The 18,274-nt window shown below is 40.0% G+C and overlaps 1 protein-coding gene across 1 annotated transcript in view; it reads right to left on the bottom strand.

The window, feature by feature from the left end:
* LOC116479554 (cyclin-Y-like protein 2) overlaps positions 1–18,045 on the bottom strand; it is a 49,640-nt gene extending 31,595 nt beyond the window's left edge. Inside the window, exon 1 of the mRNA XM_032171606.2 lies at positions 17,665–18,045. Within this exon, the coding sequence (XP_032027497.1) occupies positions 17,665–17,875 (211 nt within the window). The 5' untranslated portion in view covers positions 17,876–18,045. The remainder of the gene's footprint in view (positions 1–17,664) is intronic.
* Positions 18,046–18,274: the final 229 nt, after the last annotated feature.

Raw genomic sequence — 18,274 nt, 5'->3', positions numbered from 1 at the left:
CTGCCGTCTCACTAGAATATTACATAGCTAACAAATCTGCTTTTTCTCCATGATTTGAAGTTCATTGGGAGAAAACATTCTTATGTAAAAAACTTACACAAAAGTCATTTTCAAGTTTTTTTCCCACATATTTGAAAATTTGATGATATAATGTTAGCTATGTGGAAAAATAAAATCGTTTGTGCACAACATGACAGGAAGAGACTTGTATAGCCGTCCCTAACCTAAAGCTTCTGAAAAAGTCCATGACTACTTTGTATCAAAAAAGCAAATATATTATCATTTGAGTGTGAAACATAACAAGTAATGTTTTCAGAATTCATATAATGTTTCAGTACCTGTGTCATAATGTTTAATTTGGAATTTTCCATGGAAGCCCAGGAAAATTATGTACAAGATTCAAAAAGTAGCAGGCTTACGCCCATACACATATACCCCACACATAAAACCAAGATGTGCTATTGTGTATTTCAATACAAGAATCAAGAAGAAATGAAAACATACAGGAAATAAAACAAGATCAGCCCAAGTAACAAGCTGTCACTCCCCCATTCCTGGCGTTTTATGCTGGGCATCTGACCAAGGGGTTGGCCAGTCAATCGCAGTTCATCTGGGACTTCCCAAGAATTAGAGGAGAAAGGAAGAACTGGCTCACAGGACTGGTAGCTGACCAGGAGTTGCCAGTGGCTCCCATTGCCATCAAGAGAAGGGTATTTTCAGGAGAGATCAACAGAGAAGAGCATAACCGAGATAGGTTCTGGGGATATCATTTGATTCCTTGGTCAAGTAGTGCCTCACTGACTCCTGTTAACTCCCTGGCTATACAAGTTAATTTTTCAATAAACATTTTTATCTATTTTGAGGTAGATTTTCTTCAACTGGCAACTGTAAGAGACTTGGTTAGTCAGCACTACTGATAGTACTGATGATTACGCTAAAGGCAGGAATAGGTAAAAGTCTCTTGCTTACTTCTTAAGAAATGTCTTTTCAAGAACGGAAATTTGCAAGAGCCAAAATAATGCCTTGTTTAAAACTCACAACCATTACCTTTTGTTTTCCTTATGCATGGTAAAAAAAAAAAAAAAAAAAAAAAGCTCTAAGCAGTACACCATTCATGTTTTATTTTCTTACAAATGACCTTGACCCCTTTGGAAAATATTGGCTCATCAAGTGTTATTCCTATACTTTACTTAGCCAATGCCCTATCGTTGGTGATTTAGGCATTTACAAAGTTTTGTTCTTATGAGGAAAACCTTCATGTATAGTATCTTGTACTTTTTTCTAGAGATGCTTAAGAAAGATTTTCAAAAGTGGAATGATTAGAACAAAGGTGAGATTGTTTTCATGAATCAATATATAGCGTTAAGTTGCTTTCTAAAGAAGATATGGGCATATTAGGGCACAGTGCTTCAAATCACACCAGTTTTAGCTTCTAGTTCAGCTTTGGATACTTAAAACAATTCCTACTGATGTGAAGGACGAACATTATTGAGGCTCTAACTTATATTTGTTTATTAGATTATACACTTTGACCATTTTTCCATAGTTAACAATGTTATTTCCACTTTGATGAGTTTCATATCATTTGTACATACTGTATGTACTGAATTCACTAGGAATTTACTAGTGTTTATTTGCATGAGGTTTTCAGAAAATGTTCATTTTATGTCTATAGCCTACCACAATTTTCTATATAACTTGTAATTTCTGCTGATGACAAATACCACATATTGCTATTTTATAGAATGGACACTTAAGCCATTAGACAGAAACTTAAACACATACACTGTTATTTCTGCATTCTCCATTAACTCTTTTCCCAAGAGCCTAAGGAGACTCTGAGAAATCACACTACTCTTTTTTCACTGTCACAAAAGACTGCCAACTATTAAATAAAATATTAGGCCCCATAGACAGGCACATGCAGAGATTTAGAGATATCCAGAGGATAAAAACACAGTAACTACACAACTTATATATGAATGCCTTCAAAAATTATTTTTGTAACCTCCTAAAATGTTTGAAACTAGGAAAATAATTTTGATCTCATGATTAGGGGTTATAACTATCACGTATTTTAAGACCCAGTGTTTTCGTATTATCAATTTAAATTACAACGTAATCTGGCAGCATAATAGAATGATGGGGAAACATATGACTTAAAAACAGTTGTGCCCAGGTCTAAATGTAAACATCCTTCAGAGGAAGGAATCTGTAGACCCGCTGACACTGAATACTGGTTTTTCTCTAGATTCTATTAGTCGTAAGATCTATCTCAATTGTAAAGATGTTAAAAACGTAACAAAACAATGTATGCAATTTAGAATAACTAAAATGCATTATTAAAGGCCAAAGGTGTTAAAATTATGCAACTGTAAACTGGCAAGAAATAACTTTTCCTGTCAAAATATTAACAGGAAGAGGGCAGTAATGAAGGAATTAACTGACAGAAGGAGCATATTCAGAGAAAGAGATTAATTTCAACATATTACTTTCATATATCCCAATTAAATAAAATACGTCAACACTTTCTGAGCCAACTGCTGGGCATCTGTTTATGTAAAGGCTTACTGCATTTAGCGACCTGCTCTATTATCCCTATACTGTACCTGGTATTAGTTTTATGGCCCATAAAATCATTCCAAGTCTCTCAATTATGATGCAGTTTGAGATTTTATCTAAGGCCAGACTTTTCACACATCAGATGCTACCTACCTGCTAGCCTTGAGCTGGCCTGCCTGCATCACCTGAGGGCACATGTGGAGCTCCTTTGTGCCCATCTCAAGCTCACTCATGCCTTGGTTCTGCTTTCCCAGGTCGGACAACCTCACCTTGGGCTTCCTAACCACTGCTGTTCCTGCACGTCAGTTCTCAGTCTTGCCATAACTTTTCAACTCCTTGATCTGTTTTAGTGACTGTGACTGAGCTGTGACATTTCATATTAGGTAGTATACTTTCCCCCTTTATATGTTTCTTTTTTTTTTTTTTTTGACAGATCCTCGCACTGTCACTCATGCTGGAGTGCAGTGGTGTGCAAGCTCCACCTCCCAGGTTCACGCCATTCTTCTGCCTCAGCCTCCTGAGTAGCTGGGACTACAGGCGCCCTCCACCATGCCTGGCTAATTTTTTTGTATTTTTAGTAGAGACGGGGTTTCACCTTGTTAGCCAGGATGGTCTCGATCTCCTGACCTCATGATCCACCCACCTCAGCCTCCTAAAGTGCTGGGATTACAGGTGTGAGCCACCGTGCCTGGCCTATATATGTCTTAAGAGCACTTAACTCTACTTCTTAGGCTTTTAAGAACATTTCTGAGCCAAGTGTGGTGACTCATGCCTCTAATCCCAACACTTTGCGCGGTTAATGTGGGAGAATTGCTTGACACCAGGAGTTTGAGACCAGCCAGGACAACACAGTGAGACCCTCATCTCTATAAAACATATTTTGAAAATTAGCCAGACATAGTGGTACACGCTTATAGTCATAGCTACTTCAGATGCTCTGGGGTGGGAGAATTGCTTGAGCCCAGGAGTTCAAGGCTGCAGTGAGCTACAGTCATGCCACTGCACTCCAGCCTGAGTGAGAGCAATAATCTGTCTTTAAAAGAAAAAGAACACTTCTGGGTTATAAGTACCTCCTTTTCATTTCTCACCATTGACTGTTGCAGTTTGAACTCTAAAGCCTAATTACTTTAATAAACTTTAAGGAAGTAAAATAAAAAGGGTATTCAAATAAACTCATGAGTTGTTCTATAAATTCTAGTCTTATGTAGAATTTACACTCTCAGTTTACCAAGTCTTATATATCCAAACCTTGAAAAACCTAATTTGTACTTCTCAGAGGCCTTGTCCTCACATGTAAAACAAGTATAATTCTTATATCAACAAATTCAAAACATTATGAGGATCAAATGGAACGCAAGAGCAAACTATATACTAAAAAATGAACAATAAATTACAAAGAAAAGCTTTCACAAATTAACTCAAAAGCAAAAAATGAATGGTTAGCATTCACTGGAAAACCAATGCCAAAATAACATCTTGAGCAAATATGCACTTTGTCTACCCACTGAAGTTAAGGGAAAAACTGTCACACATCATCATCAAGAATCCCTTCCAGTTTTTTTTTTTTTTTACAGTAAGCAAATATATGTTTCCCCTGCCTTCTTTTATGTATATTACTGTACATTCTCCTCCTTGCTTTTTTTTTTTTTGAGATGGAGTCTTGCTTTGTTGCCCGGGCTGGAGTGCAGTGGTGCAATCTCAACTCACTGCAAGCTCCACCTGTTGTGTTCACACCATTCTCCTGCCTCAGCCTCCCAAGTAGCTGGGACTACAAGTGCCTGCCACCAGGTCCAGCTAATTTTCTGTATTTTTAGTAGGGTTTCACTGTGTTAGCCAGGGTGGTCTTGATCTCCTAACCTCGTGATCTTCCCACCTTGGCCTCCCAAAGTGCAGGATTACAGGCGTGAGCCACTGTACCCAGCCCCTCATTGCTTTTTTTTACATAATATAACCTGGAAATCACTCCACAGCAGTAAAGAGAGATTTCATTCTTTTTTACAGCTCCATAGTTCTCCTTTGCATTGTTGTATCAGTTTATTTTGCCAGTCCCTTTCTAAACGTTTGCGTTTTTTGCAATATTTTGCTATTGAAAATAATAGAACAAAAATTTTGTGTTGATGTTATTTTATATTCATGGATACACCTTCAGGAAAAATTATTCACAGTAGAATTTCTGGATTAAATACATTACAGGAGATCTGTTCCAAGATGGTCAGATAGGAACAGCTCCAGGCTGCAGCTCCCAGTGTGATCGAAGCAGAAGATGGGTGATTTCTGCATTTCCAACTGAGGTACCTGGTTCATCTCATTGGCACTGGTTGGACAGTGGGTGCAGCTCACGGAGGGCGAGCCAAAGCAGGGTGGGGCATCACCTCACCCAGGAAGCTCAAGGGGCCAGGGAATTTCCCTTTCCTAGCCAAGGGAAGCCATGACAGACTGTACCTGGAAAAATGGGACACTCCGGCCCAAATACTGTGCTTTTCCCAAGGTCTTAGCAACTGGCAGACAAGGAGATTCTCTCCCATGCCTGGCTTGGTGGGTCCCACACCCACAGAGCCTTGCTCACTGCTAGCACAGCAGTCTGAGATCCAACTGTGAGGCAGCAGAGTGGCTGGGGGAGGGGCATCCACCATTGCTGAGCCTTGAGTAGGTAAATAAAGTGGCTGGAAGCTTGAGCTGGGCGGAGCCGACTGCAGCTCAGTAAGGCCCACTGCCTCTATAGACTCCACCTCTGTGGGCAGGGCATAGCTGAACAAAAGGCAGCAGACAGCTTCTGCAGGCTTAAACGTCCCTGTATGACAGCTCTGAAGAGAGCAGTGGTTCTCCCAGCACAGTGTTTGTGCTCTGAGAACAGACAGACTGCCTCCTCAAGTGGGTCCCTGACCCCTGTGTAGCCTAACTTGGAGACTCCCACCAGTAGGGGCTGACTGACACCTCATACTGCCAGGTGCCCCTCTGAGACGAAGCTTCCAGAGGAAAGATTAGGCAGCAATATTTGTTGCTCTGCAATATTTGTTGTTATGCAGCCTCTGCTGGTGATACCCAGGCCAACAGGGTCTGGAGCGGACCTCCAGCAAACTCCAACAGACCTGCAGATGATGGAACTGACTATTAGAAGGAAAACTAACACAGAGAAAGGAATAGCACCAACATAAACAAAAAGGACATCTACACCAAAACCCTACCTGTAGGTCACCAGCATCAAACAATGAAGGAAGATAAAACCACAAAGATGGGGAGAAACCAGAACAGAAAAGCTGAAAATTCTAAAAACCAGAGTGCTTCTTATCTTCCAAAGGATTGGTGCTCCTTGCCAGCAATGGGACAAAGCTGGATGGAGAATGACTTTGACGAGTTGTCGGAAGTAGGCTTCAGAAGGTCGGTAAAAACAAACGTCTCTGAGCTAAAGGAGCATGTTCAAACCCATTGCAAGGAAGCTAAAAACCTTGAAAAAAGGTTAGACAAATGGCTAACTAGAATAAACAGTGTAGAGAAGACCTTAAATGACCTGATGGGGCCGAAAACTATGGCACAAGAACTTAGTGATGCATGCACAAGCTCCAGTAGCCAATTCGATCAAGAGGATGGAAGGGTATCAGTGACTGAAGATCAGATTAATGAAATAGAGAAGACAAGGTTAGAGAAAAAAAGAGTAAAAAGAAATGAACAAATCCTTCAAGAAATATGGGACTATGTGAAAAGACCAAATCTATGTTTGATAGGTGTACCTGAAAGTGATGGGGAGAATGAAACCAAGTTGGAAAACACTCTTCAGGATATCATCCAGGAGAACTTCCCCAACCTAGCAAGGCAGGCTAACATTTAAATTCAAGAAATACAGAGAACACTGCAAAGATACTCCTCTAGAAGAGCAACCCCAAGACACATAATTGTCAGATTCACCAAGGTTGAAATGAAGGAAAAAATGTTAAGGGCAGCCAGAGAGAAAGGTCGGGTTACCCACAAAGGGAAGCCCATCAGACTAACAGCAGATCTCTCGGCAAAAACCCTATAAGGCAGAAGAGAGTGGGGGCCAATATTCAACATTCTTAAAGAATTTTCAACCCAGAATTTCATATCCAGCCAAACTAAGCTTCATAAGTGAAGGAGAAATAAAATCCTTTACAGACAAGCAAATGCTGAGAGAGATTGTCACCACCCAGCCTGCCTTACAAGAGCTCCTGAAGAAAGCACTAAACATGGAAAGAATTAACCAGCACCAGCTACCGCAAAAACATGTCAATTTGTAAAGACCATCAATGCTATGAAGAAACTGCATCAACTAATGATGCAAAATAAACCAGCTAATATCATAACGACAGGAACAAATTCACACATAACAATGTTAACCTTAAATGTAAAAAGGCTAAATGCCCCAATTAAAAGACACAGACTGGCAAATTGGATAAAAAGTCAAGACCCATCAGTGTGCTGTATCCAGGAGACCCATCTCACGTGCAGAGACACACAAAGGATCAAAATAAAGGGATGGAGGAAGATCTACCAAGCAAATGGAAAGCAAAACAAGCAGGGGTTGCAATCCTAGTCTCTGACAAAACAGACTTTAAACCAACAAAGATCAAAAGAGACAAAGAAGGCCATTACATAATGGTAAAGGGATCAATTCAACAAGAAGAGCTAACTATCCTATATATGCACCCAATATAGGAGCACCCAGATTCATAAAGCAAGTCCTTAGAGACCTACAAAGAGACTTAGACTCCCACACAATTATAATGGGAGACTTTAACAGCCCACTGTCAGTATTAGACAGCTCAACGAGACAGAAGGTTAACAAGGATATCCAGGAATTGAACTCAGCTCTGCACCAAGCAGACCTAACAGACATCTACAGAACTTTCCACCCTAAATCAACAGAATATACATCCTGAGCACCACATGGCACTTATTCTAAAATTGACCCGATAATTGGAAGTAAAGCATTCCCCAGCAAATGTAAAAGAATAGAAATCACAACAAACTGTCTTTCACGCCACAGTGCAATCAAATTAGAACTCAGGATTGAGAAACTCACTCAAAACTGCACAACTACATGGAAACTGAAGAAACTGCTCCTGAATGACTACTGAGTAAATAACGAAATGAAGGCAGAAATAAAGATGTTCTTTGAAACCAATGAGAACAAAGACACAATGTACCAGAACATCAGGGACATGTTTAAAGCAGTGTGTAGAGGGAAATTTATAGCACTAAATGCCCGCAAGAGAAAGCAGGAAAGCTCTAAAATCGACACCCTAACATCAAGAACTAGAGAAGCAAGAGAAAACAGATTCAAAAGCTAGCAGAAGGCAAGAAATAACTAAGATCAGAAGAGAACTGAGAGATAGAGACATGAAAAACCCTTCAAAAAATCAATGAATCTAGGAGTTGGTTTTTTGAAAAGATCAACAAAATTGATAGACCACTAGCAAGACTAGTAAAGAAGAAAAGAGAGAAGAATCAAATAGATGCAATAAAAAATGATAAAGGGGATATGACCACTGATCCCACAGAAATACAAACTGCCATCAGAGAATACTATAAACACCTCTATGCAAACAAACTAAAAAATCTAGAAGAAATGGATAAATTCCTCCATATATACACCCTCCCAAGACTAAACCAGGAAGAAATTGAATCTCTGACTAGACCAATAACAGGCTCTGAAATTGAGGTAATAATTAATAGTCTACCAACAAAAAAAAGTCCAGGACCATACGGATTCACAGCCAAATTCTACCAGAGGTACAAAGAGGAGGTGGTACCATTCCTTCTGAAACTATTCCAATCAATAGAAAAGGAGGCAGTCCTCCACAACTCATGAGGCCAGCATCATCCTGATACCAAAGCCTGACAGAGAAACAACAGAAAAAGAGAATTTCACACCAATATCCCTGAGGAACATGGATGTGAAAACCCTCAATAAAATACTGGCAAACTGAATCCAGCAGCACATCAAAAAGCTTATCCACCACAATCAAGTTGGCTTCATCCCTGGAATGCAAGGCCGGTTCAACTTATGCAAATCAATAAACATAATCCATCACATAAACAGAACCAATGACAAAAACCACATGATTATCCCAATAGATCCAGAAAAGGCCTTTGACAAAATTCAATAGCCCTTCATGCTAAAAACTCTCAATAAACGAGGTATTGATGGAACATATCTCAAAATAATAAGAGGTATTTATGACAAACCCACAGCTAATATCATACTGAATGGGCAAAAACTGGAAGCATTCCCTTTGAAAACTGGCACAAGACAAGGATACCCTCTCTCACCATTCCTATTCAACACAGTGTTGGAAGTTCTGGCCAGGGCAATCAGGCAAGAGAAAGAAATAAAGGGTATTCAAATAGGAAAAGAGGAAGTCAAATTGTCCCTATTTGCAGATGACATGATTATATATTTAGAAAACCTCATCATCTCAGCCCAAAATCTCCTTAAGCTGATAAGCAGCTTCAGCAAAGTCTCAGGATACAAAATCAACGTGCAAAAATCACAAGCATTCCTATACACCAATAACAGACAAACAGAGAGCCAAATCATTAGTGAACTCCCATTCACAATTGCTACAAAGAGAATAAAATACCTAGGAATCCAACTTACAAGGGACGCGAAGGACCTCTTCAAGGACAACTACAAACCACTGCTCAATGAAATAAAAGGGGACACAAACAAATGGAAGAATACTGGGGGAACCTACCCCCAATATTTTAACATAGGTCCTTTCTATTCTCCATACGTGTCAGCTGGCTGAGAAATAAAGAGAGACAGTACAAAGAGAGGAATTTTACAGCTGGCCTGCCAGAGGTGACATCACATATTGGTAGGACCATGATGCCCGCCTGAGTCTCAGACCAGCAAGTTTTTATTAAGGGTTTCAAAAGGGGAGGGGGTGTAAGAACAGGGAGTAGGTACAAAGATCACATGCTTCAATGGGCAAAAAGCAGAACCACTGATAAGGGTCCAACAAAGATCACATGCTTCTGAAGGAACAGGACAAAACGCAAAAGCAGAACCACTGATAAGGGTCTATGTTCAGTGGTGCATGTGTTGTCTTGATAAACATCTTAAACAACACAAAACAGGGTTCGAGAGAAGAGAACTGGTCTGATCACAAATTTACCAGGGCGGAGTTTTCCCAACCCTAGTAAGCCTGAGCGTTCTGCAGGAGACCAGGGCATATCTCAATCCTTATCTCAACTGCACAAGACAGACATTCCCAGAGCGGCCATTTATAGACCTCCCCCTCAGAACACATTCCTTTCCTAGGGTATTAATATTAATATTCCTTGCTAGGAAAAGAATTTAGCAATATGTTTCCTACTTGCACGTCCGTTTATAGGCTCTGCAAGAAGAAAAATACGGTTCTTTTTGCCCGACCCCACAGGCAGTCAGACCTTATGGTTGTCTTCCCTTGTTCCACAAAAATCACTGTTATTCTGTTCTTTTTCAAGGTGCACTGATTTCATATTGTTCAAACACACATGGTGTTTTTTTTTTTTTTTTGAGATGGAGTCTTGCTCTGTTGCCCAGGCTAGAGTGCAGTGGTGCGATCTCGGCTCACTGCAAGCTCCACTTCCTGGGTTCACACCATTCTCCTGCCTCAGCCTCCCGAGTAGCTGGGACTACAGCAAACACACGTTTTGCAATCAGTTTTTACAGTTAACACAAGTATCACAGTGGTCCTGAGGTGACGTACATCCTCAACTTACAAAGATAACAGGATTAAGAGATTAAAGTAAAGATAAGCATAAGAAATTATAAAAGTATTATTTTGGAACTGATAAACTTCCATATTAAGATGAAATCTTCACAATTTATGTTGTTCTGCTGCAGCTCCAGCCTGTCCCTCCATTCGGGGTCCCTGACTTCCTGCAACAGAAGAACAATCCATGCTCATGGATAGGAAGAATCAATATAGTGAAAATGGCCATACTGCCCAAAATAATTTATAGATTCAATGCCATCCCCATCAAGCTACCAATGACTTTCTTCACAGAATTGGAAAAAACTACTTTAAAGTTCATATGGAACCAAAAAAGAGCCCACATTGCCAAGACAATCCTAAGCATAAAGAATAAAGACAATAAAGAGCCCACATTGCCAAGACAATCCTAAGCAAAAAAGAATAAAGCTGGAGGCATCACGCTACCGGACTTTAAACATACTACAAGGCTACAGTAAACAAAACAGCATGGTATTGGTACCAAAACAGATATATAGACCAGTGGAACAGAACAGAGGCCTCAGAAATAACACCACACATCTACAGTCATCTGATTTTTGACAAACCTGATGAAAACAAGACATGGGGAAAGGATTCCCTATTTAATAAATGGTGCTGGGAAAACTGGCTAGCCATATGCAGAAAACTGAAACTGGATCCCTTCCTTACACCTTACACAAAAGTTAATTCAAGATAGATTAAAGACTTAAATGTTAGACCTAAAACCATAGAAATCCCTAGAAGAAAACCTAGGCAATACCATTCAGGAAATAGGCATGGGCAAGGACTTCATGACTAAAACACCAAAAGCAATGGCAATAGAAGCCAAAATTGACAAATGGGATCTAATTAAACTAAAGAGCTTCTGCACAGCAAAAGAAACTACCATCAGAGTGAACAGGCAACCTACAGAATGGGAGAAAATTTTTGCAATCTACCCATCTGACAAAGGGCTAATATCCAGAATCTACAAAGAACTTAAACAAATTTACAAGAAAAAAAACAAACAACCCCATCAAAAAGTGGGCAAAGGATATAAACAGACATTTCTCAAAAGAAGACATTTATGCAGCTAACAGACACATGAAAAAATGCTCATCATCACTGCTCATCGGAGAAATGCAACTCAAAACTACAACAAGATACCATCTCATGCCGGTTAGAATGGTGATCATTAAAAATTCAGTAAACAATAGATGCTGGAGAGGATGCGGAGAAATAGGAACACTTTTACACTGTTGGTGGGACTGTAAACCAGTTCAACCATTGTGGAAGACAGTGTGGTGATTCCTCAGGGATCTAGAACTAGAAATACCATTTGGCCCAGCAATCCCATTACTGGGTATATACCCAAAGGATTATAAATCATTCTACTATAAAGACACATGCATACATATGTTTATAGCAACACTATTCACAATAGCAAAGACTTGGAACCAACCCAAATGTCCATCAATGATAGAATGAATTAACAAAATGTGGTACATATACACCATGGAATACTATGTAGCCATAAAAAAGGATGAGTTCATGTCCTTTGTAGGGACATGGATGAAGCTGGAAACCATCATTTTCAGCAAACTATCGCAAGGACAAAAAACCAAACACTGCATGTTCTCACTCATAGGTGGGAATTGAACAATGAGAACACTTGGACACAGGATGGCGAACATCACACACCGGGCCTGTTGTGGGGTAGGGGGCTGGGGGAGGGATAGCATTAGGAGAAATACCTAATGTAAATGACAAGTTGATAGGTGCAGCAAACCAACATGGCACATGTATACCTATGTATCAAACCTGCACGTGTGCACACGTACCCTAGAACTTAAAGTATAATAAAATAAATAAATAAATGCATTTACAGTGCTGTAAGATTATGTCAAAGTTTTCTTTATGGAGCTGAGCCACTTTGCATTTCCACCAGCAACATATGGACACAACTTCCTTCATGGCCACACCAAAGAATGTATTGGAAAGTTTTTGAAATTTCTCCCAATAAGAGAGAAACTGCAGCATAGTTTTCATTTGCCCTTCTCTTATGTGTTAAGATGTGTTTAAAGACCATCTGCATTTTTTTGTGACTTGTCTATTGATCACTTTGTTACCTACTTCTGGATTCACTTAATTTCTTCAAGTCAGCCTATTTCAGGTCCTTCTTATTTTTCTGTTCACTGTTAACTCTCATCCGAACCACTCCAACAGCCTCCTAGCTGGTCTGCCTGCTTCCACCCTCACCTGCATCCCAGCATATTCTCACAGAGCAGCTTATCTGATCTTTTTCCTAAAGAACTATCAGTATTCCCTGGGCTATATTCCTCCAATGGCTTCTCATCACAAAATCTTTAATCTTTGTCAAGGCTCATATTGCATACAAGGTCTTAACCCACCTGGTCTGCCTTTCACTCTGCTGCAGCCATCCTTGTGTCTTTCTGTAAGGTCTTAACCACCTGGCCTGTCTTTCAATCTGCTGCAGCCACCCTTGTGTTTTTTTTGTGCTTTGGTCAAACCAAGTTTGCTTCCATTTAAGGAACTCAAAAGCAGCTATTCCTCTGTGTGGAAGCTCCCCACATCCTCACAAGGTTCCCCTCACTTTTAGAACTGCTCACATGTCACCTAAGGAAAGCAGTCAACTTCCACCTCCTTCCCTACTGTAAAACTCTCCTCCTCCTCAATCCATTGCTCTGTTTTGCTTTCTTCTAAACATTTCACCACCTCACTTTCTTGATTATTCAAGTGCTATTGATCCCTAGCTCCCTCTAGAATGTAAGGTTCAGAGTTAGGATGGGGAGTCTGTCTTGTGTAGTACCATTTGCCCTGCATCTGGAACACATATGCTCATTAGATATGTTTCAGTATACCTAAAACTAGTTAAGTTCTCCCAGTTTTCCCACATCTTCTAAGATTTCTTCTAGTGCTGTCTCCTGATTGGTCATCTAAGACAGCATCAGAACTCTTAAAGGGGCAGCTATTCAGAACTGCCAAGAACCACAAAAGAGCTACCAAGAATCACAAAAACTTTAATGAGAAATGCTAATGTCCAGTGAAAAGTCAATGGTTAACTTCAGTTTGGCAAAGGAACATTTAATACCAAACTACCTTAGCTACAAAATGACTCATCCCATTGATTTATGTTCTGAGACAAAAATATACCATCTGAATTTTATAGGGAGGTACAATGCATCAGTTATCAAAGTACATATTTTATCTGTGTCCCCATGATCAAACAAAATGTAACTGTGTATGATGTTACTATAAAAGATATCCAATCATAAATGACAGGTAAATAAGTAAGGCTCCAACCAGTCCATAGTTTACCAAGATTCTATTAGAAGGCATGAGGTAGAACAGGGTGCAGGTGCACAGGCATGGAAAGACATCCTGGAGTGCTCTCTAGATGTCAAGCACTGTTTCAGGAACTTATGTCATTATTTCACTGTGTCAGGTAAAAGTTAGGAAGCAGCACATATACAGTAATCTTGTTTTTGAAGAAATGTTATATTCACATGCATAAAGATTAAGAAAGGATCAATACCAGAATCATAATGAAAGTTAGCTTTGAGTATTCTGAGTATAAAAAATTACTTTTCTGTATTTTCTGTATGTTTTCCATTAAACACATTGGAAAGAAGGGCTTAAAATAGCTACTGAAAAGAGGACAAGTCTTGCTCAGAGGCTTTTTCACTTCATACTGTCCATTCTTTCTTTCCTTCACCCCTAGGGTAGGGGAAAGAAATGGGTCACTGGAGAACACCTTTACCCCCAAAATTAGTAAAGCTTCTAAAGTCAGAACATAAAAGGCTGCATGAAAAATTGGTGAGTAATAGTGAAACTGAATAATATCACAGTACCTTATTTTGTGTTACAGTTACTACCTTGAGTTACATTAGCTATGCTGCTAAATGAAGGTAAGGTAGTAAAAAACACTTTTGAGTAATCTGAAATCTATTCCAGGTTCTTAGAAACAGCTTTTTGAAATGCCTTAAATAAATCTTGTTCTTCTGAAATGTTTCAGGAGAGAAGACAAAAGTAGAGCATAACTTGTGTCTAATTTTTTCTAAACAACTGAAATAATTCAGTTCCTCACTGTAAAAAACCAAAATGTTTCACCTAAGTAGAAATTTCTCAGTTTCCAGGAATACCAATATAAAATTGTCTCAAATAAAGATTTTAAAAGCAAACTTTCAATGTGTCTATACTTTTATCATTTGGTGTTCTGCTGTGTTCCTATGAAAAGTTAATAGGCAAATGATGAAATTGAGATTTTGCTTATTGTTTTATTGAATTCCACACAAATACAATTAAAAAGACAAATTGAAATAAAAATTTAATGGTCATGGTAATCAACACAAAATGAGAAATTCTGTGCTCACAAACTTTTTTTTAAAGCTATTCTGCTGTAACACTCCTTATCGCCCCATGCTTAATGCCTGGTTCCTTACCTGCCTCTTGCCACCTTCTCCTGTCCTATGCACTCTCAGCTTCAATTCACAGTAACCAAGAGAAATTCTTTAGAATTTATCAGCTTGTTTATTTGAATGACAAACCTGAGCTATTTCACTACCTCTACTTTTATTCTTATCCATTGAAATAAATGTATAGACATGAGATAGGGCCAGGCAAGATGGCAGATGCCTGTAGTCCCAGCAACTCAGGAGGCTGTGGTGGAAAAATCTATTGAGCCCAGGCCAGCAATTTGAGGCCAGCATGGGTAACGTCGTCACACTCTCCTTTATTTAGAAAAAAAATGAAGAGGTAAATGTTGCCTTTCAGTTGTGTAAAATGAACTTTAAATGGAATAAATAATTTTAAAAATCATTTAAAAATCATTTTAAAATACAGGTCTACTTTACAGGTAAAATATAAGATGCATTCTGGAGTTTTAAAAACTTTAAAGAACTAAATTCAGCATATCTACCATTTCCATGTCATTCTGAGGACTTAAAAACCTTAGTGCTGTTTAGTAGCTGTCTTACTAGTCATTTAAGATCTCTTTTTGTTTCTTCATTAGCAATACAGGGAGAACATACAGAGGCCTTATCTGTATTTGGAGGGGCCAAATGAGACATACATAAAACATGTTGTAGGCCGAGTGAGGTGGCCCACGCCTGTAATCCCAGCCCTTTGGGAGGCTGAGGTGGGCGGATCACGAGGTCAAGAGATTGAGACCATCCTGGCCAACATGGTGAAACCCCGTCTCTACTAAAAATACAAAAATTAGCTGGGTGTGTTGGTGCGCACCTGTAGTCCCAGCTACTCAGAAGGCCAAGACAGGAGAATCGCTTGAACCCAGGAGGTGGAGGTTGCAGTGAGCCGAGATCGCACCACTGCACTCCAGCCTGGCAACAGAGTGAGACTCCGTCTCAAAAAAAAAAAAAAAAAAAAAAAAAGTGTTGTCAATCCTGAAGAATGACAATAAAGAGCCTATTTTGGGCTGTCATCCAAAACTACCAATCTACTAACTCATGTATAAAATCACTCAGAGTCTTACCTTACACTTCCAAGCAAAGCAGAAGTTTACACAAGTACTTACATGCTTTGTGGATAAAGGTATAATCAATTAATTCACATAACGTATTTATTTATTCTAAGACAATTCTGAAATATCCTGAAAAGTGAGTATAATACATCCCAGTTACAAAGTCACGTTCATCATGAGTCTTAATTATTCTACCTTTTTAAAAACTTAAGAGCCCAACCAAAGTTTATATAGAAGAGCTACAAGACACTTCCTCTAAATTAATGAAATCTCTGACATTTAAATGAAACCAATGAACCAACTGGATTTAAATATCTTTACTATACAGTGTTTTCTATTTTGGAAGATTTACTTTTTATTCAAGACATATCATTACCCAGAATAATTTTTACCTAGATTTATCTCTTTCCAAAATTTTAGAGGCAAAATTTTAAATGTTTCCTCTTTACTACCTCCTCCCATTCCCCTGCCTCTCCCAGCAGTTTAAAGTCTGAAGAACTCCAACTCTCTTATCTTTGAACAAGATGCTTCTGGCAGGAGGGGGAAGAGGAACCATGGCAACAAACACTCTTGCGTAGTTAAGGTCTGGCATTTTGACTTTCAATCTTTACATTACAAATTGAAGTCTAAACTTATGTTTCATCTCTTTGAAACTTTTGACCATGAACCACTCCACCTCTCTTTGAGAACAAGGAGGTAAATGAAGTCTGTTAAGTCACCAGAATAAATGTGGAGACCCATTTTGTGTTAAACTGGGAATTTTCTTTCTTTCTTTCTTTTTTGTTTTTTTGAGATGGAGTCTCACTCTGTCACCCAGGCTAGAGTTCAATAGCACATCTCGGCTCACTGAAACCTCTGCCTCCTGGGTTCAAGCGATTCTCCTGCCTCAGCCTCCCAAGTAGCTGGGATTACAGGTGCCCGCCACCATGCCTGGCTAATATTTATTTATTTATTTATTTATTTTTAGTAGAGATGTGGTTTTGTCATGTTGGCCAGACTGGTCTCAAACTCGGGACCTCAGGTGATCCACCTGCCTAGGCCTCCCAAAGTGCTGGGATTACAGGCCTGAGCCACCACTCCCAGCATAAACTGGGAATTTTAAAGTAAACAGAACTTCATGGGTAAATTTCTTTGGGGGGAAAACACGTTAATTTTTCTGCAGCCCTGGCAATAACACTTCACATCTTTCCCAATTATTCTAAGCATGCTCCATTTTCTTTCCTTCTGTGTTCAAATTATAGTTAGAAGGAATTAGCAGCTTCTATCAAGGTGACTTACAACAACCTATTAAGAATACCATGGCTACCTCTATTTTGAATTTAAATAAGAAATTCCAAAATATTTGGGTATGAATTATCTTGAGTATTAGTATTAGTATTATTTCTTCCATACTCTAATAAATGGAAGGAAGGGAACACTTGGGCACTTACCTGGTTCCTTTACTTAGGCACCATCTGGATAGGTAAAGAGAGAGAATGGGATAGATACTGGAATGCTGGGGTATTTGAGATATTATTTAGAAACAGGAGAGAATATACCAAAAAAAAAAAAGCCTCAAATAATGCTTCTTATGCCAAAGGATAATAAATAGAGACACAAGCAAGAAGAGGCACAAAGTGGAAGGTCCCATGCCAGCCTGGAAGAATGAGATGAGACAGCAAGAACTAGGCATTTAGGTAGGGAGGAAAAAAATTCACTGGACCCTGTGGGGAAAGACTAAGGGGTGGGAATGCAAGGCAGAGCCAGTCTTTGTTCCTGGTGCCCAGCCCTGGGAAAGCTGGCTATAGGCATGAAGGAGACCGATGTAGAGGATACCTCCCAGGGGACCCTGGGGACAGTGGCAGCCAAAGGTGTGCCAAAGGCAGATGGCATCCATCACCTCCTTACCTTCTGTCATCTCTCGGTCTTGGATGTGGTGTACATGGAGGCTCTCAACAGCTTCAAAAGCAAATTCAGTAGGCTCTACAGCAGCAGGCACTGGTGCTACTGGCGTTGTGTTCCCAGTTGCTGCCTCACAGATCTCAGGCTCACAGGGCCACACACGCCCCCGGTGCCAGCCCCACTTGGTGCACACACAACAGTTCAGTGTGTTCCCCATGGGGTGCTTCTACTCCTCTCTGCCACTACCTGTGCCTTAGCTTGCAGGTTTGGCCTCTCACACCTGCTGCTCTAGGCCAGGGCTTCACTGCACCTGCAGAGATGGTCTTGCCTGCTGCTCTCCTGCCTGCTCCACAGCTCAGCCCTGGGTGGGGCTCAGGCCAAGGCCTGCACCCCACCGCCTCCCTTGAGCTGACTTGTCTGGGAGGGGTGAAGACCAGCTGGCTTTTAAATAGGTTGTGAACTCAACAAATGCTGAAGAGACACAACAACTGCCTGAAGAGACTACAAAGGGTGCTGCTCCTCCTTCTTCAGTCACCTCCAGACTGAAGCCCACTGACCCAGGGGGATCCCAGGCATGTGCCTCACAATGCCCCACCCGGCTGCCCCATTCCACAGT

Source organism: Hylobates moloch, unplaced genomic scaffold (genome assembly GCF_009828535.3).
Source record: "Hylobates moloch isolate HMO894 unplaced genomic scaffold, HMol_V3 SCAFFOLD_12, whole genome shotgun sequence".
In the NCBI taxonomy this organism is placed as follows: Eukaryota; Metazoa; Chordata; class Mammalia; order Primates; family Hylobatidae; genus Hylobates; species Hylobates moloch.
This window is presented reverse-complemented; position numbering and strand designations above follow the sequence as displayed.